Source organism: Cnephaeus nilssonii (genome assembly GCF_951640355.1).
Source record: "Cnephaeus nilssonii genome assembly, chromosome: 13".
Lineage (NCBI taxonomy): Eukaryota > Metazoa > Chordata > Mammalia > Chiroptera > Vespertilionidae > Cnephaeus > Cnephaeus nilssonii.
This window is the reverse complement of record NC_137084.1, coordinates 42,691,738-42,715,771: the sequence shown is the minus strand read 5'-3', so window position 1 is coordinate 42,715,771 and position 24,034 is coordinate 42,691,738. Positions and strand designations below refer to the sequence as shown.

The 24,034-nt window shown below is 43.4% G+C and overlaps 1 protein-coding gene across 2 annotated transcripts in view; it reads left to right on the top strand.

The window, feature by feature from the left end:
• Positions 1 to 24,034, top strand: part of CLPB (ClpB family mitochondrial disaggregase) — a 164,568-nt gene that overhangs the window by 17,423 nt on the left and 123,111 nt on the right. For both annotated transcript variants that reach the window (XM_079788179.1, XM_079788180.1), the window contains exon 3: positions 18,996 to 19,082. In XM_079788179.1, the coding sequence (XP_079644305.1) occupies positions 18,996 to 19,082 (87 nt within the window). The remainder of the gene's footprint in view (positions 1 to 18,995; positions 19,083 to 24,034) is intronic.

Sequence of the window (24,034 nt, the reverse complement as noted above, 5' to 3'; positions counted from 1 at the left end):
TGAAACAAAAGCTGTATCTTACATCAGCCATTTTCAACCTTTTTCATCTCATGGCACACATAAAGTAATTATTAAAATTCTGCAGCACACCAAAAAATATATTTTTGCTTTTCTGACGGATTGTAATTTTGACTTATTCACACTAGACAGCTATTGTTGTGTTGGCTGTTGTCATTTTTTTTTATTTGACAGTCTAAGGGAAAAGAGGTCAGTGTTCCTGACTGAATAGTCAGGTATTGCTGGGCTGCTCAGTTGGTTAGGGAGTTGTCCTGATATACCAAGGTTGCTGGTTCGATCTCTGGTCAGAGCACATACAAGAATCCTATATAATAAAAGAGTGATATGCAAATTAACCAGCACTCTGCTACACTCACAGGCCATGCCCACTAGCCAATCAGGAGCAAGTGTGCAAATTAACCCAACCAAGATGGCTGCAAACAGGAGGCTTGGGTTGCCCCCAGTGATAGAGGAAGCCAAGCTTTCCACACACCCTGGCTGGCCAAGGCCTCCACTCAAGGCTACAAAGTTTCAATTATAGAAGATAAATAAATCCTAGATACCAGGGCCTCCACTTGGGTCGCCAGGGGGTGTGGTCGGCCTGCAAACCACCACAGGCCCCTCACCCAGGCCACCCCATGCCCCAAGGGAACCCCCACCCTGATCCAGTACACCCTTCAGGGCAAACCAGCCGGCCCTCACCCATGCACCAGGCCTCTATCCTATCTAATAAAAGAGTAATGTGCAAATTGGCCATCACTCCAACACACAAGATGGCTGCCCCCATGTGGTCAAAGATGGCTGCCCCCATGTGGACACAAGATGGCCAGCAGGGGAGGGCAGTTGGGAGGGACCAGGCCTGCAAGGGAGGGCAGTTGTGGGCAATCAGGCCAGCAGGGGAGGGCAGTTGGGGGTGACCAAGCCTGCAGGGGAGGGCAGTTGGGGGCGACCAGGCCAGCATGGGAGAGCAGTTAGGGGTGACCAGGCCTGCAGGGGAGGGCAGTTAGGGGCGACCAGGCTGGCAAGGGAGGGCAGTTAGGGGTGACCAGGCCAGCAGGGAAGGGCAGTTGGGGGTGACCAGGCCTGCAGGGGAGGACAGTTAGGGGCGACCAGGCTGACAGGGGAGGGCAGTTATGGGTGACCAGGCTGGCAGGGGAGGGCAGTTAGGGGCAATTGAGCTGGCAGGGGAGTGATTAGGGGGTGATCAGGCTGGCAGGCAGAAGTGGTTAGGGGCAATCAGGCAGGCAGGCAGGCAAGCGGTTGGGAGCCAGCAGTCCTGGATTGTGAGAGGGCAGTTGGACATCTCTTGAGGGGTCCCAGATTGGAGAGGGTGCAGGTTGGGCTGAGGGACACCCCCCACCCCCGTGCACGAATTTCATGCACCGGGCCTCTAGTCAACCAATAAATGCATATATAAGAGCAAATAGATGTTTCTCTTTCTCCCTTCCTTTTTCTCTCTAAAATCAATCAATAAATTTTAAAAATGTTCTTGCAGCACACCCATTGAAAATTGCTGTCCTATACCAAAGGTCAGGGCCTAACTGGCATTACTCTTGTAATTTGGTCCTTGTCTTGAGAGTTCTCTAAGATCATCACACCATTTTTTCTGAATGCTAGGGTGTAACCCACACAGGCTTGTTGAATGCTGGGATGCTGGAAGGCGGCAGCATAATGTTACAGAAAGAATACAAGATTTTCAGGGTTAGAAGACCTGGGTTCCACTTCTAACACAGTTACTAACTGGACCTATGCCCCTTAATAAGTCATGGAACCTCTCTTTTTGAGTCTTAGTTTCCAAATTTTATTAATGGGGTTCCCACTGAGAATTTTGAAATAGAGTTCCTAGGGTTAAGCTCTGCAGAGAAAACTGAGTTCATTTAAGGGATTCAGATCACACACTGAAATTACGAGGGCTTGCTCAAGTGAGCCTTCACCAGACAAATAGTTCTGCACTGTGGCCCAGGGCCTTGCACCTTTTCCGTAGTCCCTGCTTGCTTGCTCCCTGGTTATGGAAGGCAAATGGGAGAAATGGGATTAGCAGTTTTTTCTGGCCAGGGATTGAACCTGCAACCTAGGTATGTGCCCTGACTGGGAATTGGACCCACCCACCACTTTTTGGTGCATGGACAACACTCCAACCAACCAAAAGTTTACCAGTTCGATTCCGTGGCAGGGCACATGCCCAGATTGTGGGCTCAATCCCATGTAGGGAGCATGTAGGAAGCAGCCAATCTCAGTTTATAACTCTCACATGGATGTTTCTCCCTCTCCCTTGCTCTCTCTAAAAATCAATAATAATGTATTTGAAAGAGAAAATAAAACAATTGTCAATTTAAGAAATGTCCATACCTGTAAGAATTCTTATGAGTTTATTTGAACCAAACTGATGACAGTTGCCAGGAAACAAAATCACAACAGATTGAGAAAATGCTCCAGGAAATGTTGTTTTACCATTTATTTTATACATCAGAATCAAAGGGGAAGACATGCGGGGGTTACATGAAATTCATTGGTGATAAATTAGGGAGGCAGGAGAAAGCAAAGAGGGGGGATCTCTGGGATTGGATGAAAACTAAAATGAATAGACACATCTTTTACATAGGTGGGTTTAGGATACTTAACAGTTAACAACACCATAACAATAAGAAAAAGGTGCTGTGTGGTCTCTTGCTCTGATGGGAGATTGTGCCCTAAGGGGTCTGGAAAAAAGAAATTACTCTGACATTCCAAAGGTGTGTTATTGTAAATGCAAAAAGACTGTAGCTGATTTTAGTTAAGGTAAAGATTGACCTTTGTCAAGAAAGATACAAGCCTAGGACAGGACTACCTGCTATGACTTGCTTATAGCTAGAAAGTTTTCTTTCTTTTTTTTTTTTAATATATTTTATTGATTTTTTTTACAAAGAGGAAGAGAGAGGGATAGAGAGTTAGAAACATCGATGAGAGAGAAACATCGATCAGCTGCCTCTTGCACACCGCCTACTGGGGATGTGCCCGCAACCAAGGTACATGCCTTTGACCGGAATCAAACCTGGGACCCTTGAGTCCGCAGGCCGACGCTCTATCCACTGAGCCAAACCGGTTTTGGCTAGCTAGAAAGTTTTCATTTCAGACCATCCTCTATGGGAACTTGCGATCTCTGAGTTTTTTAGGCCACCATGCAGGCCTCCCTGAACTTGTCCGGTTTAGTATGTGGCAGCTTTTTCATCCACACAGTCAGGCTAATATGGTAATGGGCTTACAACATTCACTTTAGCTCTTGCTTTACAGTTTCTGTCTGTCCCTGTCCTGTTTGAAAAACCTTCTCTGAAAACCTCACTTTTGAACTTTGAGGCTCTTCTGCATCCTGTTTCCTTCCTCTCCTCCTTTCTGAACAGGTGTTCCAGTCCTTCTAAGTAAGGCAATAAGTGGTACTTTCATTTTGACTTTGTCAGTGGGTCTGCCCAATAGGCTTTCATATCAATGGCAGGAGTCCTGGTGGTAAGGACTCTGGAGTTTAAGAAAACAAGATATGAATCCCAGCCATGCCATTTGCTAGCACCATGACCTTGGGAAAGCTCCTAACCTCTTTAACCTTAGAGTCTTCATCTGCAAAGTGAGATGATGACTGACCTATCTCACACCATCGCTGTGAGTATTAAATGAGAAGATTAAATTTAAAAAACCACTGAGTGCTGTACCTAGCACATACCTAATGCTCAGTACATTGTAGATATTGCTATTGAGTGTTGTTAATTAAACAAGGTTTTGGCCCCCTATTAACAAAGTAAATTAAGGTAATGGAAAGAATTTTCTGAATATTCAATTTTTATTCTCCACATTTTTCTTAAGCTCTTATTGTGGGCATTCAGAGATCCCCAGACTGATGAACCACATGGTAAATGTATATTAAAGTGAAGCAAAAAAAACACAAGCCTATTATGCTTAGTTTTATTTTTTTAAGAATCCACATATATCCAGAATTTTATTTAATGTTTATAGCATATTTCTTTAATAACAGTTTTGTATATTATTTTATATATGTTTTTGTGTGCACCTATTATAAAATACTAGTAACCCTGTGCATGAATCTGTGCGCCAGTAGCTCGCCGCCGCCCTCCAGTAGCTCTCTGCCTGCTGCCCTGCCCCCTCCTGTAGCTCCCTCCGCCCCCCTGCCCCCATCATAGCTTGCTGCCTTGCCCCCTTCTGTAGCTCTCTGCCCGCTGCCCTGCCCTCCTGTAGCTCTCCCCCCCCCCCCCCATAGCTTGCTGCCCTGCCCCCTCCTGTAGCTCTCCACTGCTCGCTTGTAGCTCACTGCCCCAACCTCCTGCTGGTCCGTGATCCGGTCATTACTTGGTCAGTCGTTACCCTTCATGGTGTATTGACCATTTGCATATTATATCTTTATTATATAGGATTATAAAGAAATATATTAATAACTTAAATATTATTATTAGTGGCTGATGTTTTTTGAATGCCTTTTTTTGTGGCAGGCATTATGTGAGGCTTTAATCACTAAATCCTCACAACCATGCAAGTAATATAATCCCATTTCACAGATGATGAAACAGAAAATCTGTTTGCTTAAGTAATTTGCCCACTTGGAAGTGGCCCACCACTTCTTTCTACAGATGAGGAGGCTGTGAGGCCAGAAACACAGAGAAGCTTGCCTAGATCTCAATTTCCTCAGCACTCTTCCAGGCTCAGGGAGATGTTTTCTAGCATTTTTTCTGCCTTTCTGGGAATGCACATGGTTCCTGAAGATAAATGGTCAAATCCTAATCCCTATCTGTCCTCCCCCAACTCTCCTCTTCACTGATATTCCTGCTCCCACTTGCCAGCCAAGTCTGGCCTTCCCCTCCTTCCCAAGAACCCCCATACCTGTCTGACTGGCTTCTCACTGTCCAGACATATGGCTTACTAAGTCATTCCTACCTGTGAGCCTTTGCAGTGCTTCCAACTCCACCCCTGTCCTTCTGTCTGTCTAGATCCTCTTTAGGCTTTATTGCCCTTTCTCTTCCAGAAAGCTCACCCTCACTAGTAGTAATAGCTGTATTTAATACCCACTCTCTGTGAGGCAGAGTATTAGATACTGTATTATCTTCATTCCTTGCAGCAGTATTGCAAAAGAGATTATATTAGGTCCCTTATCTAGATAAGACAACTTCAGGCCCACATGAATTCAAAGTATGTGCTTTTTCTCACTGCAGTTCACAGCTTGTTCTAACCCAGGTTGATTGATCTTATCAAAATTCCCGAGGCCTTAAAGTCTGAGCCACACAGTATCATGTTTAGTTTTTACCTCCTTGTCCTCCTTCTCACTTGCTTCATATCTATGTCTCCTCACCTAGGCTGTGCTATCACTGGCTGAGTGGACACCCAGAAGGCACATAGTACAGATAGAGTCTGGCCAGTTGATTGATTGGTTGAATGAAACCCTGTTTATTCCCCAGAGGCTACTCAGCAGCAGGGTGCAGCAGCTGGGCAGGCTGTCTGGTCTCCAGGATCCTCCATTCATGTGGATGGGAGCCAGGAAGGCTGCATAAGAATCCTCTCTGAAGCTGAGACTTCCATCTCAATGCCTTTTGTTTGGGGGGATTGCACCCAGGCCTCCTGGGAACTCTGTGTTTGCATATGGACAGTGAGCAGAAACAGGATATGAAGCACACAATTAGGGGAGGCCCCTGGAATGTCCAGGGGTTCAGAGTCTAGCAGGCTGAGCAGGAACCTTCTCAGAACCCATCTGGGCTCAGTCACAGCCCCATCCACCCCCACCTTCCCAGTATGGGTCAGACAGGATCCAACCCACTTTCGTGTCTGGCCTCATTTCCTCTCTAGTATTCAAGTTCCCTCTTTAGATCCTCTAATGGGCAACATCCTGCCAATAGTTGGGCACCTCTAGGTTTAAGGCACTTTCTGTCTCCTGAAGGATAAGAAAACTCTGATCAAGCATTTATTCATTCATTTATCCTTTTTCCTTTTGAGAGAGAATTCACATAACCATAAAATTCACCCTTTTAAAGTATACAGTTCAGTTTTTAGTTTTTTATAAGAGTATGCAACCATTGCCACTAACTCTAGAACATTTTCATCACCTACCCCCCAAAAAACACCCCAGTCCCATTAGCAGACTCCTTACATTCAGTGCTGTGAGAATGTAAAATGGTGTAGCCACTTTGGAAAACAGTCTGGCGGTTCCTTCAAAATGTTAAACATAGAGTTACAATAGGACCGCTTCTAGGTATCTGCCTAAGAAGATGGAAACATTCATTCACACACAAACCTGTACATGAATGTTCATAGGAATATAGGAATGTTCCCTTGTTTCCCCCTCCCCCAAACCCTGGCAACTACTAAGCAACTTTCTGTCTCTGGATTTGCCTATGTCAGTGATGGTGAACCTATGACACGCGTGTCAGCACTGACACGCGTAGCCATTTCTGATGACACGTGGCCGCTGAGGCGGCCGCATGCCGAAGATGAAACATTTGCTGCTCCTGAGGATGAAACATTTGCGAAATAATGTTTTTTCCTCAAAGTGACACACTACCCGAGTTATGCTCAGTTTTTTGGCGAAGTTTGACACACCAAGCTCAAAAGGTTGCCCATCACTGGCCTATGTGAACATTTCATTTAAATAGAATCATCTGATATGTGGCCTTTTGTGTCAAGTATTCACTTAGCATGTTTTCAAGATTCATCATGTTATAGCAGGCATCTGTCCTTCATTCCTTTTTATGGCTGATAATATTTGTATAATTTTACCACATATACATTCATCAATTGATGGACATTTTTGTTTTCACTTTTTGGCCATTACAACTAATGCTGCTGTGAACATTTCTGTGTTCCTATGAACATTTGTGTATAAGTTTTTGTGTGAATGTATGTTTCCATATCTCTTGAAAAGATACCTAGAGATATCTAGGAGTGAAACTGCTGGGTCCTATGGTAACTCTGTTGAACATTTTGAGGAACTGCCTGACTGTTTTCCAAAGTGGCTATACCATTTTATATTCTCACAGCAGTGAATGTGAGGGGTCTGATTTCTCCACATCTTTGCCAACATTTTTTAGTATCTATCTTTTTTATTATAGCCATTCTAGTATATGTGAAGTGATATCTCATTGTGGTTTTGATTTGCATTTTCCTGATGGCTACTGATGTTGAGCATCTTTTTATATGCTTATTGACCATTTCTGTATCTTCTTTGTCATATATTCTTCCATAAGGCCCATTATGACCAGTATGCCCCATTCAGCATTGAGGAGCATAAAGTTGTATCATGATGACCTTTGCCTTTCAAGGAACTTGCCACTGGTAAGAAAATTGTAATTAGTACATATGAAAAGTTAAGGTTTCATAGACAAGGTGGCATTTAGTCTGGGCCTGGAGGTAGGTAATATTTGGATACAAGGAGCTTGGTGGAAAGACATTCTGGGCAATTGGAATAATGTAAGCAAAGGCACTTTGTAATTAGAAAAATATTTTATCTTGTGATGAATTCTAAATCAATAAAGAGTGGGGCAAAAGTAGGTTTACAGTTGTGAGTACATGAAATATTTTATTCTTATATTGTTATTTATTAATTACTAGAGGCCCAGTGCAAGAAATTCGTGCACGGGGGGGGGGGGGGGGGAAGGGGGGTGATGTCCCTCAGCCCAGCCTGCACCCTCTCCAATCTGGGACCCCTCGAGGGATGTCCGACTGCCCGATCCCGGTAGTATCTGGCCTAAACAGGCAGTCGGACATCCCTCTCACAATCCAGGACTGCTGGCTCCCACCTGCTCACCTTCCTGCCTTCCTGATTGCCCCTAACCGCTTCTGCCAGCCAGCCTGATCGCCCCTAACCACTCCCCTGCCAGCCTGATTGATGCCTAACTGCTCCCCTGCCAGCCTGATTGCCCCTAACTGCCCTCCCCTGCAGGCCTGGTTGCCCCCAATTGCCCTCCCCTGCCAGCCATCTTGTGACGACGTGGGGGGTGGCCATTTTGTGACAATGGGGGGGGGTGGCCATCTTGTGATGACATGGGGGTGGCCATCTTCTGGCGGCTATCTTGTGATGACATGGGGCAGCCATCTTGTGATGACATGGGGTGTGGCCATCTTGTGACGTGAGGGCATGAGGGTCAATTTGCATATTACCTCTTTTTTTTATTACTGTTTAACCTTTTGCACTCGGATGTTGAGTGTGACTCGACATGGTTAGCATTGGTAGCAGCTCGTATGTCGAGCCACACTCGACACGTAGTTTCACCGCAGGGGGAAGGGGGATTTTTGTCTATTTTTCCAGTATCTTTTCTTGTTTTCATTAGCATGAAAGGACAAGTAAAATGTAAATGCCGTCTCAACTGATGCCAAAAAAGAAAAAATGAAAAACGGATAACGCATGTGAAATTTATTAGGAAACTAGTACATGATCTTGTTGGAGAATTCAGAGATGGTACACTAACTTCCAGGGGTAGATTATTATCCACTAACTTAGAGCAACGTTTAGATGGAAAGCTCCATATAATCACACCTCACCCTAACAAAAAACACAAAGATTGTGTTGTTTGTTCTAACAGAAAAATCAAAGGAGGAAGAAGAGAGACGATTTATATTTGCGAAACATGAATGTAAACCAGGTCTTCATGTGGGTGAATGTTTCAAAAAATATCACACCATGAAAAATTATAGAGATTAAAATTACTCTTTGAATGTATCAATAATTTGAAATATAAAAAAATCCAAATAAATAAGTTTGTATGAAAAGAAACTCCAGTTTTTTATTCTACTGCCGCACTTTGTAAAATCTGGGGGTTTAAAAAATTAAATCCCGAGTAGAATAAAAGAATCGAGAAAAAAGCAAGCAAGTGCAAAGGGTTAAAGTATTACAAATAGTAAGTAGTACATATGTCTCCTTTTTTTTTCCAATTGACCTTCCCCCAGCCTCCCCTACCTCCCTGCACATGCCCTCACCCCCCTCCCAGTGTCTTGCATCCATTGGTTATGCTTTTATGCATGCATACAAGTCCTTTGGTTGATCTCTTACCTCTCCCCGCCCCCCAACCCTCCCCAGCCTTTCCCCTGTAGTTTGATTGTATTGCCTTGTGAGGAGAAGGGGGAGGGGGAAACAGAGGGAGAGAAGGAGGAGGGGTGGATTGGGCCTTTCTCATCCTGCGTCTAGAAAGGTTCTAGAAAGCAGATCTAATCAAAGAATATCTCAATCCCTCAGATAACTTCCTTTTCACTTAAGGCTTTTCCTTCTTTATAATTTTCTGTTAGTTGGTTAGTCCCATCAGATACAAGTCGCACCCTGGCCCGAGGCCTATATAGGAAAGAGGGAAGAAGATGGGATATGTGCCCTGGAAGGTAGTATGGTTCAGTAAAGGAAGCATGGGCTCCCGTTCTAGGCTACCACTTACAGGCTATGTAATCTAAAGCAAATCAATTGCCATCTGTAAGACTCAGGCTCCTTCTCTACTAGTAATCACAGGATCAGATGTGCTCATACATGTTAAGTGCCTGATACATAGTAGGCTACTCAAGAAATGAGATCTTTTTTGAATTCCACCATTCAAAAGTTTTGCAAGATATGAAGAGCCAAACATACTGTGTGCTCATTGACCCAGTGCAAACAGCTCTCAGAGCAACTGTGATACTTAAATAACTTAATTTGTGTACTTACTTGTCCCGTTTTCCTACCCTGAATTCAGACTGGGAGCTCTTTGTAGGCAAGGACTGTACCCAGTTAATCTCAGTGACCAGCACAGAGGCTGGCTTCAAGAAGAAGCTACTTAAGTTTTGTTACTGGAATGAACCTGAATTAATGAAGGCCAAAACTTTGCCCCCACTGTATAGGGGGCCAGATATTGTGGTTGACTTTGGACAATCTATTCTTTACTGAAAGTCTCATGAAATTCTGGAGCTCAGCAGTGGTGATTCACATGCCAACCCTATTTGAAAAGTTTGGGCCAGCTCTGTGTCTCAATGCCATAGTGTGACAAGCTTCCTGGTAACCAGCTAGCTGCCCAGCTGCCCTGTACAGCAGCCTAGTCCTGCTGTGGAGCCAGTAGGTGGCGCCCATGGCCCTTTCCCATACTCAGCTGCCTATGTAGGCCTTTGCTTCTTGTCACCAAGGCAGCTGCTGACTGAGATGTGACATGTAGCCCTGGGCAGAGGTACCCAGATGAGGGTACTCTGGGCTACATGTCATGTCTCAGTCAGCAGCTGGCCTTGTATTGTTGGTTTTCGTGTTTTATTGAATCTCAGCCATGGCACACACTGCTTGGGGAAGCAGAGATGTTTCCTATAGAAGATCCCAGGAGATCATTAGGGGAATCTGCTTCTAGCCACCCTTTCTGATACAGCTCATGCCTTTGACTCCAGGAAGTTGTCCCTGTTGTCTCTGTTGCTCTGACCTACACTCATGGTACTTTTCCTCCAGGGTCCTTGTTTGTATTTTAGCTGCTTGCCAGGTGTGTAGTTGTCCAGTGAACACCTTGAAGTCAAGGACACTGCAGAATTCATTGAAGTGCCCTCCGTATCCTGATCAGAGTCCTATAATAACCAGTCTCATGAAACATTTGTGGAATGAATGGGTGAATAATAGGAAGTAGTTCTTCAAAAAGTTGTTATCCCAATTGAAGGACATTCTACAAACAAACTAGCCTTACTCTACAAAAATATCACTATTATGAAAATCAAAGAAAGGCTGAGGAATTATTCTAGATGAAAAAAAAACTGAAGACACATGCAATGTTTATTCCAATATTGATCCTGGCTTATGTCTGGATCATGGGGCGGGGAGATTGCTATGAAGGATCTTATTAGGATTATTGGAAAAATTGAATATGGGCTGTATATTAGATAAACATTTTATCAATGTTAACTGTTCCGAATTTGGTCATTATTGGTCAGTGATTGTATAAGAGAATGTCCTTGCACTAGGAAATATGTGCTGAAGTATTCAGAAGTAATGGAGGATAATGTCTGAAACTAACCCTCACATGGTCCAGGAAAAAATAGGAAGGAGTGGTAAAGCACATGAGGCCAAGTGAACTGAGAATCTGAGTAAAGGATATATGAGGAGTTTTTTGGTGCTATTTTTGTAATTGTTCTGTATGTTTGAAATCATTTAAGATCAAATAAGAAGCTAAAAAAATAATCTATACACTTCAGTGTGTGCCAAGTTCCTGCTAGAATCTATAAGAGAGGTGGGATAAAGAATGGTTACACCAACACTGGACTTTATTCCATTTAGTTCAGCAGTATTCATTGATGTTCTGTAGCTCCTTGGCACCTTTGAACAGATAGAACAATAGTAACAATGGCAACTAACATTTAGAAAATATAAGTGCTTTCACATACATTATTTCCCTTAGTCATCTCAACACCCTTGTTAGGTAAGTCTGGCAGGCTGATGAGGTTCAGAGAGGTTAACATGACCTGCCCACAGTCACCCAGCCTGGAAGAGACAAGTGCAGGCTCCTATCCGGAGCAGTCTATTCCAGGGCTGATGTTTTCTGAACCTTATCCATATCTGTATGTATAAAAGGAAGAGTTGGATTGGATTGGATTGGATTGGATTGGATTGGATTGGATTGGATTGGATTGGACTGGATTGGATTGGATTGATGGCTGCAGGTCATTCTTCAAGTCCAGAAAGTTTAAAGTGCACAGGCACATTACACCGTGTGCCTGCACTCATAGGTGCTGCCAGTCCCTTCCCCCCTCACTGCCCACCTACTTCCCTTTCAAGTAGCCCAGGCATGACAGTACTGGGACAGGCCAACTGAGAACTTCCGGAAAGCTTCTTAGAGGAAGGGTCTTGAGCTGAACCTTGAAGGAGAGATGCTCAGTTCTAGGAGCAAATGCAAAAGGTGCCTGAGAGGCCTTGTGTCTGTAGAGTTAGAGCCCCAGGACTCTGCCTGAAGTGGCTGGCCCAGATTGGGGTCTGAAGCAGCCTTTCCTTCTTTGCCCGCCCCTCCCAGCTCAGGCTGACTGGGTAGATGAGGCACAGATGGAGGCTCTGTGTGGATTCTAGCCCCAGGCGCCTTGCCTCTGCTCAGACAGCCTGGCCTGGTGCTGTTATTACTGTAAACAGGACCTTCTGCGAGGCTCCAGCCAGGGCCCTGTTGCCCAGATAGTGATCATGATTGAGTCTGCATGGCTCATTGCTTCCAGGCCTCTGGTGCAGGTGGGACAAGGCTCCCAACCCGTCAGCCCCCTCCCCAGCTGCAGCTGAGGGCCCATTGCGAAGGATCCGGAAATCAGTTGGAACAATGCACGATTGAAGTTCAGTGGCCGCTTTGTATTGATTGGTTGTAAAGGAGGAGGAAGAAAAATCAAGTGGTAACTCCCTCTCTTGAGTAAGCTAGCTGGTTAGCCAGAATAACTCAAAACTGCCCCATATCCTTTGTGGGACACTTCCCCTCCCTCCTCCATACAGCAAGCCTGAGGAGCTGTCTTTTCTTTGGAAGTCTTGCTGATGCCCAGGTCTGCTAGGAATCCACTTCTCAATTTTTATGCTACACCTATTTAGAATTCTAAGAGGTTAGAACTGGTAGGGACTTGAAGGACCATTTAATTCAGTTCCCTTATTTTACTGCAGAGAACAGTAAGGTTCAGAAAGAGTTATCCAGAATCACGCAGCTAGTTACTGAGAGGGTCGTGACTGGGCCTCTAGCCCAGGTCTGTGTCTAAGTGCCCTCTGCCCTGAGAGTGAGAAGCCGCACCCACACCTTCTACATATATACAGGCACGTAAGTTCTTTGAAAAAGTCAGACACACAAATATAAAACAAGTAACTTCCAACACAAGCAGACATATTGGTGGACCATGCTACTACTGGGGGAGGGAGACAAGGAAACTGTGAGAACTGTTATACAGGTTAGCAGAGACACTGTGGCAGCATCAAGGCTCTTAGGGAAGACTTCTTAGAGGAAGAAAGAATAAATTTTATTTTTTTCCTAAGAAGTTTTGTGTTTTATTTTTTTAAAAGTAATAGTATGCTCATTGTTACAAAAAATAAAACTTAACAATACAGAAATCTTAATAGCAAGAAGTGTGGCTCCCTCATTCCCCCTTTTCCTCCCCAATCAGAGGTAATCATTTGCCTGTTTGGTCTGTAGCCTTCAGAACTCTCTTGGATCTCAGAGATCGGAGCAGATTTGTTTTCCCCTTTGATTTGTTACTCTTCTGTGGAAGTCCTCAGCTCTTGGACTAAGAAATCCTTATTCTACTTCGGCCTTTACCAGGAAATTTGAGACCATTATCAATCCACAGAAAAATGTGAGGACTTATGTTCTAAGTTCTATGCATAACTTTCATATATCCTGTGTCCTTAAAATGGGTAGACACTAATTTGAAAATGATAATAGCATAGGCTCTTGTATTTGTACATTGCTTTATTGCATATCAAGTATTTTTATAGATTTTGTCTCATTGTCTCTTCATAGTACCCCTGTGTGAATATGGAGCAGGATTGGCAGTCTCATATGTTTTTCAACAGATGTGGAAACAAGATCAGAGTGCGGGGAGCTGTTACTCAGATGAGGGAACTAAATGAGAGTCAGAGAGGCTAAGTCAGTCATTCATCCACAGCTACCCACCAGCAAGTGCCAGAGTCTGCATTTGAACTGGGGTCTCTCCTGCTTATTTTCCTGCCCTGCTCTACCGCTTGCAAGTTGTACAAGAGCTGGGATTCAGCTCTGGACTGCTAGTGTGGTCTCTTTATCTACTGTCCTGGGTCATCTCCAATTAGTGTCACCCACCCCTGCCCTGCCAAGCAGGAGACCTAGTTCATTAGGGAAGGGCCTTCCACAGTGCAGAAAGGCCTGCAGTGCCCACCCCCACTCGCAGCCCCTGGACACAAACTGCTCTACCCTGAGTGGCAACCTGCATTAAGCATTCCACTCATCATCTCTGGGATGATGGAATCCTAACCTTTTCGGAGACACCGTGCTCTGTCACAGCATTGCTCTTTTTAAAAGAGATTAATTCACTTGCCGCATTTTGTCCATTGGTGAAAATCACAGGGGAGACCAAGGGTGACTTTCTTAGGCCTCAGAGGCCCTTTCAGCCACTCTCAGCAGGCAGCCACCCGCCCAGCTGGCCCAGGACTTTGAAATAACTGCCTGCTGGGCATTCACTTGCAAAGCAACAAAATGAAATGGAGGAGACCTGGGTTTGGGAAATCAAACTTTTGGGGCTACTGTACACACGGAGGGAAAGTGGGGGAGGGGCCGAGGGGCGCACCCAGCTCCTAAACTAGAAAAGTTGTTTGTACTTGGGCTAGTTTGTGGTGGTGTTTATGTTTGTTCTGGTCCTTCCTTATCTACCAGGTGCCATCATTCCTGTCTCTTTTAATCCTTACAACCACCTTGCACAATGGGGATTAATATCCCCCATTTCACAGCTAGTAAGTGACAGAGCCAGAATCTGAACTCCAGCTTTTAGACTTCAGGGTCATTGCTTTTTCTATTATATCTCAGCCCCAAGAGGCTGCAAAAAATGATGCTCAGTAAGGAAGCTGGGCAGGGCTCAAAAGCTGGAGTCTCACTGAAGAACACTAAGATTTGTCTTCTTTGAATGATCTCAGGTTTGTGGAGCCCTTTCCCTCAGATTGCACTGTCATCTCCTAAAACCCTAGTGGACCCATGATAGTTTGAAGCTTAGAGAGATGATATGCCTCCCCTAGGTTGTAAAAGTAGAAGGTGGCAGAACTAGAAGTAGAACCCAGGTCTCCTGATTCAGCCCTTTGCTCTTTCAGCTCTATTAATTGAAAGAATTAGCAAGTTTGGAGGAGCCCTCTCTCCCAGCAATCCCTCCTCTTAAAAGAACCCTGCAATGTACAGAAAAGGAGATCCTAAAATGCTATTACGCATATAACAAGTAGCTCAGAATTGTTGGTAATCAGAGACATGCAAATTAAAACAATAATGTGAGATCCTTGATACCAATTGGACTTGCAGTGACTAGGAAGCTTGCTACTTACAAGTGTTGGCTGGGAGAGTGGTACACAGGGACACCTTTGTCCTGCGTATCTTAAAATGCAATTTGTGAAAAAAGTAATAAATACACACATATATGTACATATGTGGTCTTTTTTCCCCCGAAACTTTCAGTCTATTTATTTATTTATTTAATCCTCACCAAAGGATATTTTTCCATTGATTTTTAGGGAGAGTGGAAGAGAAAGGGTAAGACAGAAATACTGATGTGAGAGAAACACATCATTGGTTGCCTCCTGTACAAGTCCTGACCAGAGCCCGGGCTGGGGAGGATCCTGCAACCATGGTACATGCCCTTGACCAGAATCAAACCTGGGACCCTTTGGTCTGCAGGCCGACGCTTTATCCACTGAGCCAAACCGACTAGGACTATTCTTTATATATATTTTTAAAAGCCTTATTGGTTTGGGTCCTGTAAAGCAAGAACCTCTGTATTGTTTCCTTGTCAGTAGTTAGTATGTGCCTGGACACAGAGCATGTCAGTGCACATGCTTGTTGAATAAATTAACACAGGAGTGCCTAGAGCCAGCCTGGTTGAATTATCCGGGTGGTCCTATGTGACCCTATCTCAGAGCCCCTGAGTATTGGCCAAGTTGCCATTAATGGCTTGAGACCAGAACACCTTGTTCCCTCAGGGATAGAAGTAGAATAGGGTAGAAGGTAGAAATTACCTGTCATGAATACTTGCTATATGCCAGGCATTAGGCTGCAATCGCTGTAAATTAGAGTTTATCATCTCTAATTGATAGGTTAGAAAACTGAGACTCAGAGAATTGATTTGCTCAGGGTTATTCAGCTGGACCAGAATTTGAATTCCGGTCTAACTTACTCCAAAGCCCTTTATTCATCCTTTTTCTTTTTGTTACACTACACTCAGCCCTCAAGGGGCAGGAGGAGGAGGCATCTCAATCTTCTTTTTTTAGCTGTCTCCAGAGCAGTGCTGCTTTCAGAATTCTCTGAGCCCAGCCAGGAAGGAGAACACGGATCACTGGCCCACTGAAGGCATGAGGGATTCTGGCTGTGCTGTTTCTCCTAGCCCTGTCCTGCTTTCTCATGGCTGCCCTAGCTCATCTCTTTAGGGCTGTAATATAGCAGTCTCCAAACTGGTCTACTTGTCCCCGTTTTCTACTCTCTTCCCTTTCAAATTTAGCCTGCTTAAGCTATTAGGTTAATTTTATAATTTCTTTTACCCCAAAACCTTCAGTGACAACCGAACTGCCTATGACGAGTCTAAGGAATAGCAAATAGGTTTCCCCTCTGTTGCCAGCTTCAGTTGATTGATGGTGGTTGATTGGAACCAGTGTTAAGGAGGATTCTGAGGCTTTTTCAGAGGCCCCACAGGAAAGAACTTGGAGAGATTTGTGATTTCTGACTTAGAATTGCTTGTAGAGATTTGTGATTTCTGACTTAGATGCAGGAATGCAGGACAGTAGCACACATGCCAGGCATTTATCAACTCTTTAGATTGGGTTTTTAACCTAAAGTCCACTATTTCATGAGGACCTGTGAACCCCTGGACATTGTATGTAAAAAAAATTGTGTGTGTGTGTGTGTGTGTGTGTGTGTGTGTGTGTGTATGGGGGGGCGGTAATATATGCTCCTGTACACTTTTCTGGAGTCATTAGTTTTGATCATATTCTAAAAGAAGTGCATGGCTCAAAAAAGGTTTATGCCCACTGCCTTGCCCCCTAGCTTGAGTTTGAGGCCCCGAATACCTCAGCAGCTGTTTCTCTACTGTGAACTGTCATCCAGATGGGTCTAACTGATTGTCTCTGAACATACCTTCACATTGCTTCCCTGCTTCTGAATAGTATCCCATTCCTTCTGTCTTGACTGAAGGAATGGGATACTATTGTACTTCATCCCTTGTCTCTAAACTATTCCGTTCTTCAAGGGACAGTTCAAGTCTTTCCTTTCAAAAATCTCTTTGATTTGGTCCTAATATTCTAGTCTTCTGGACTGAGGAACAGAGAAGTGAGGCCATCTGATCAAAATCACAGTTAGGATCGAGGACTCCAGTCTTTTAATTCTCAGAACCCTGGGCTCTCCACAGCACCACTTAGCCTGCACACTAGAGAAGGTATGTAAGTTAGAAAGGAAATTTTATACAAGAGATTTTTTTTTTTTTTGTCTCATAGAAAATTCACCCCCAAGTTTTTTTTCGCCTCTAACATTCTTGGCCATTGTTCCTGCATAAAATAAGTTTAACAGTATATATGGTAAGAGGCCCAGAAGAAATCCTCCAAACTAGACATGAGAGATGAGAGTTTCTCAGCCTCCTCTCCTGATACTCTCTCCTTACATTGTGTGCCCCAGTAATGCCAAACCTCTTTCAGATCCTCATGTACCCCATGCTGTCTTCTCTGGAACACTCCTTCCCCTCCCTCGTCTCCTTTTGTCTGGCTAGCTCTCTATTATCACCTCCAAAGAGAGACCTCTGGGTCACTAAGACTGGGTTAGGTTCCCTGGTTTTGCACCTGCAACTTTCAGTCCCCATTCATAGCACTTGTCTGATGTATATGTATGTGCTTGTTGGTCTGTCTTCCCTACTCAGACTTTGTGTCTTTTTATCCTCCAAGCCTTAGTCACCTGCTTACTAAACAGCACCGAGTTTTTATTTGGCTTAATCCAGAGGATCATTTACTTACTACACAAGAATGGTACCAGGACTCAACTCCAAGCTTCTGGAACCCATTGAAGAGGAGTTAGCCTCCCAGTTCCCCCAAATACCCTCCCCCCATTCCTCATAAGCAGATCCTCCCTTGTTGGTGAATCACTCTTGACTTTTGGTTCCCCCCTTCCTGGCCTCCTATAGCACTTCTGGTGGGTTCCACACACTACAGGCTTTGGTTTCCTATTGTCCTGAGTCCTTCCCCACAACCAAATTGTATAGTTCCCTAGGGTAGACCCTACGCCTTTTCCTCATCCCAGAATCTAGCATAGGATCCAGCACATATTGTGGATTTGCTGGAGTCAATTTAGTTTTTTGTCTAACATGTGACATGGAATCAGGTTTAGAATAGAGGAAGGGTGGTCAGGTGAGAAAGATTCAGGCTGTAGAGCCATTATTGACCTGGATTGCAGTCATTGTACTGCCCTTTACTTGCTTTGTGACCTTCAGCAAGTCATTTCACCTCACTATTACCTCATCAATGAAAAGAGATTAGTATCATCTCCTTAAGCTTGTGCAAAGAGTAAATGAGAGCATGTATGTAAAGTTCTGAGGGCAGTTCCTACTTGTAGTAGGTGCTCAGGATTGATTCTATTTATTCCCCTTCTCTCTGTCCACTTCCACATTGTAGGGCCCCTTTGTTCCCAGGAACCAGAATTCAGGCTTTTAGTGGTATACTTACAACCCTGTGTTAGTTCATTTATCCAACATGACTATTGGATAACTATTGAGCCCTTACTACATGTTAGGCACTGGCATATAGAGTCAAGTAAGTTCTTGTGGACCTGCTAGAAACCTAAGTTAACATTTCTAACATTGTTTACATCTTCCCTTGGGTTAAAAAATTTCCAAGTTTCAAATAACCACCATACAGAGAAACTTGAAGAGAGTGATCCTTTTGTAAGCGGGGAACTACTTAGATAAGAAGTGTCCCTGGGCATTGGTGCTAAGCACGGGGAAATTCTAAGGAAGGAAGAGAGATCTGTGGACTGAATGAGTCAAGGAAGCCTTCTCAGGGAGAGTCCTCAGCATGTATCCCATGGCATGAAAGTGGGATTAGAACAGACCTAGAGGCAGGGAGAGAGCATTCCGGACCAAGGAGTAGGAGTGTCAGGGTACTAAGGTAGGGAAGGCTTTTTTTTTTTTTTTTTCAGAAGGCTGGGAGAATAACAGCAAGGTAGGGGAAGCCTGGAGTTGGGGAGACTGGCTAGAGATGCTGGGATGGATATTGAGTTCTCAAAAGCCTCTAACTATATCCAGGTGCATCCAGCCTCCCTGTTTGTTGGCTGTCTCATTTCTTCACTCTTAGGTCCATGGGAAGCCGTACACTGAAAATATTTCTCTCTTTCTAGGCTTTTGTCGGAAGGTGTAGATGTCAATGCAAGGCACAAACTTGGCTGGACAGCGCTTATGGTGGCAGCCATCAGCCGAAACGACAGGTAAGAGATCTCCTTTTACACAGGGCTCCCTCAGCCAGATCTCTGCACATCACATTCCTGAATCCTCTCTCATGTTTGCCTGTCCCCCTGCTGTCTTCTCCAGAAGCAGGAAGGTGAACTCAGCTAAAGGAATTGATCTGTACCCAGTGCAATGGAAAATGTAGGAGATGTTGAGAGGGAGGATATAGCTGTGAATTCCAACTCATTGGCTTTGTGACCTTAGATAAGTCATTTGCATTACTGAAGCAACGAAATGTTTGAAAGCCTGTCAATAAATGTAATTTTTAAAAAATAAAGAAAGCCTGTTGTAAGCAATTAAGTTAAGTGTACTTGTGTGAGATATCCACCATCTATCTGTGTTGAGAAGTCGACAATCTGTTCCCAGCAAGGGCTTCTCTGGGCTGTTTCTTTGGAGGTTCTAATGGAAATTGGGGAAGGTGGGGGCATTCCTGCCCTCCCATTGGAGGCATGCTATTTTCCTACCTGCTTGCCCATTCCTTTAGAATGTAGCTGTTGTGTAAAGATCTAAGTTGTACTTTGTGTAGAGAGTTATCGCTAATTCTCACAACCACCCCCACAACATATATGTTATTCTCATTTTGGAGGTAAGAAAACTGAAGCCCAAAGAGATAAAGTGATTTGTTTAAGGTTACACAGACAGGATTTAGGACCTGGTCTGGCAGCCTACAAAGTCTGTGTGTTTTACTATATATACCTCACTGCTGCCTCCCTCTGCCAGAACCCAGGCTAGTGCTGGGTGCTGCCTTTCCATCCCACTCTCTCCTGTGAGTGTGCAAAAGAATTGATTAAATAAGAACAGAAATAAATGCTTTTAAAGAGAGTGATCTACTTTAATAGTAGCCACTGAAAATGATAGTTGGAGGTACCAATTTTAATTTTCCCTTCCAGCAGACCTTTAAGGCTTTTGGTCTTAACCACCTTTGGAAAGGTCATAAATGTGATGGAAACCAACAAAACAGGGATTTTATAATATAGGGGTGGCACTGCCTCAGACTGCCTGACTTAGCTGTACTTGAGATAGGTCTCTCTTCTCTGCTCTTCTGTTGTGAACTTGTTCTCAGCACAGGGAAATTCTTAGGATCAAGATCAACACTCCATTTCCTTATTTGCCTCTAGCTCCTAGCACTTAGTCTTTTAAAAGAAAAATTGATATAAATGGACTTTGCAGTTGAGAGACCTGGAGTCTAGTCCTGTTTCTGACCCTTAGTTGAGTTTCAGAATTCTATGGACATCGTTTCTCCACCTGAAATTAATCATTTCTACAAACATTTGGTAAATATTTACTCTGAGCCAAGCTCTGTACTAATCATTGGGGAATCAGAGACCTTGGGAGCTCATGGCCTAATGTGGGGAAAAAGGCAAGTAGAGAGTATAGTGTAATCAATGATGCCAGAGTAGTGTGAACAGGATGTTATCGAAGCAGAGGGTGTGAGAGGACTGAATCTGGCAGCAGAGTAGATTCTCGCTATGTGCTCGTGAGAATCAAATGAGATAATATATGTGCTACAGGTTACAAATGGTGAGTTGTTATTCTCTGCTCACATAGACTTCTCCATGCAAAAATACACGTTTATTCTACCACAGATACTCCACCTATCACCACTTCCACCCTACCCACCAGTCTTTCCCAGCTTGCAGGTGTCTTCATCTGTAAGAGACAGACAGTGGTGGAGAAAAGGGGTTGGGGAGGAGTGTGCCCTTATGTGTAGTATATTTTCAATATTGAAACAGAATTGCAAATAACAGTATACTTAAGAGTACTGTCAATCAGTAAACAGATAGCTAGTAGTGATGTGTTTTGGGGACACTTCTTTCTGAATCTAATGAGTTGTTGGTTTAACTGATTGCCTGTCTTTATCCAGGGCCATTAGCACATCAGTGATGCTCATTGAGCAAAGTGAGAGTGTTGGCTTGTATTTATTTGCTTTGGTTCCTAGAACTAATTATTGGTGTATTAAGTGTTCATTTTGTGCCCTCCTCTTTCTTCCAGTACCCAGAGAAGACAGATTTTTAGTGAAAATAGCATACTCTCCGGTTGGTTTATTTATTCATATCACAAATTTTGGGGGGCACCTATTGTTTGCCAAGCACTGTTCTTGACAAAGATCTCCACCTTCATAGAGCTTATTTCTATACAGATGGTGGTCCCTGAGTAGAGAGAGGCAGGGACAGACAATAAACAAATATAGTGCATCAGTAAACCACATAATTTATTAGAAGGTAAGAAGTGCTATGGAAAAAAGGAAAAGTAGAATCTGGTAAAAGGGAATCTCAAGAGTACATTAGTAAGAGTGAGTAGGTAAGGCGTCCTGGGAATAGTCCTAAAGAAGTATCACTTCCATACCAGCACAACCTGCCAATAAAGTTTTTCTTTATTGGCGGTGTGCTGATGATATAATCTAACCAGTCACCAAACCCTCTGGAATCATATTGGCCAGGCCTGAAATGCCACCACCTTTTAATTGAGTTTGGATGAAGGGAAGGTAGAGGGGTAACCCTTGATTCAAGGCTAACAGCAGAGAATCGTCATCTTTAGAATATTGGCAGTCATAAGATCAAGGGAGAGATCCTTAAAGTAGCCCAATCATTTCATCCTTAACTGCCTTTATTGCCTTTAGTGAGCACTTGCTTAATATGTTAAATCCTTAGGGACATAGAACAGAACAGTCTCTATTCTTAAGGAGACTAACTTCATGTGAACTTTTATTTATGTATGTATTTGTTACCTTATTTAATTTTGAATAGAGAATACAGTGCTATAGAACAAAAATTTTAAAAGTCTATATGAGAACTTAATTTATAATTTATTTCTTCCTTTTATTTCCAAAAAGGGTTTGAGGTGACGTAAATTAAAATACAAATAAAAATGTACACAGGAGAGTTAAACTGGATCAAGATCAGAAATCATATTGGTAAAAGGAAACATAATTGTATCAGGATTGAACCAGAGATTTTCTTTTCCGAAAATAGGTTTATTGTTTTTGTAAAAATAATGTAGAAGAAGAAAGTAGCAGTGAACTGAATTCCCTCTATTTAGAGACTGATCATTGTGTGTATATGTATATGTAATTTTACAAAAATGGGACCATGCCACACTCACTGTAAATCAGATAATTAGTGAAATCAAGTATTAATTTAGATTGGAGTTCTCCAATGAGCATGGCAAACAAGGGACATAGAGAGTTTGGTTCTTCAGGAGAGGGGAACTTTGTTCTGACATTCCTTCATGTTATCATTTCATGCATCCAGTAAACATTTTTCAAACTATACTGTGTCAGGTGCTGATGTGCCAGGCTATGAAGAGATTCAGATAATAAGCATCACAACCTTTGCCTTAAGAAGCTTACTGGGACTGCTGACATCAAGGACTTGAGTAATGTGATGGCCATTGTCTTCAGTAGCCGTTCAGCCAAAGATTAACCAACATTCTAACTAGGAAAATCCTTTTGCCAGCCCTCTCCATCCACAGTGGGCTCTCCATAAGCCTCATGCCACAGGCATTTATTTAACCTGAGTCTGGGTGCCTCATTCTGTGTTGTACTCTGACCCAGTCCAGCTAAAGGCTAAGCCACAGGGTCCCAGGATGATCACTGTGAATTAGCATAGCCTTTACCGGCTCGTGCAAATATACCCAGCCTTGAGTTAAATTCAATTAGTTTTTCTTTAAGAAGGGAAAGAAATCCAATTTTATCAAACATGGACAGACGGTGGAAGGCACTTTGATGTTACAACCTCTCAGTGATGCTTTACTTAGTCACAAGTTCATAAGCAAGAAGGCTTAATTACTTGGGAAAACACAGGATTAAAACTGGATACAATGGCTGAGTATCCGCTCTTGGGCGACTTGATTCGAACCCATGCACCCAGTTCGTGTGTGGTGCAAACTTTGATGTGTGCTATGGCAAACTGAAAGTCATCACCCCCCTCAGGGAAGCTCCTTCATATGGCATTTGTAGGATGTATAGGCAGAGAGGCAGGGCCTGCCCAGGCCTGTTTGCTCAACTTTGATGTCCAAGCAGCCACAGGCTCCACTGTTTGCTCTTTCACTGAGGGATGGATTGGGAGCCTCCTACCTTTCCCAATGGACAATGGCCAGCAATGGAGTGTGACGACTGTTGACCATTCCAGGAGCCTGGCAGACCAGAACAGGGCTTTGGGAGGTGCAGAGCCTGGGAGGTCAAAAGCTGTTTATAGGAGAGCCATTTCTCCAGATGTAGCTTTCCTTAAAACTTAATGTTGGTTGGGTGTTTATAGTGGAAGTAAAAATAGTCTCGTGAGTTTTAGCAGGTACCAAGTATATTGTTTGCTCCTCTGTCCAGTAGCACTAGGTATTTGTAAACTGAAAGTTTAAGTCTTTCCTATTCCCTTTATTCATGTGTGTGCAGGGGATAGTGGTTTAGAAAGGAAATGGTATGATTTAGATTCTTATCATTTCTAATTGCTCAAAAAAGAAGCTATCAAAACACATCTGATAAAGGAATGTATCCAGAAGATACAAAGAACTCTTATAAATCAGTAAGAAAAGGAGAAACAACTCAGTTTTCTAAAAATGGGCAAAAGATTTGTGCAGACACTAAAAAAAAAGAGATGGATGGTAAAGCACATGAAAAGATTCTCAGCTTTAGTCATTTAGGGAAATGCAAATTAAAATCATGAGATACCACTGCATACCTATTAACTACAATGGCTAAAATTTAGAAAAATTGAAAATACGAAGTGCTGACAAAGTTGCAGAACAATTGTCATCGTTGCTGATAGGAGTGCATGATGGTATAGCCATTTTGGAAAACACTTTGGCAGTTTCTTATAAAGGTAAAGGCAGTTTGTTACCATACAACCCAGTAATACCAATTCCTAGGTACTTGTTTCACAAGAAATAAAAACATACATCTGCAGAAAGGCCTATATGTAAATATTTAAAGTAGCTTTAT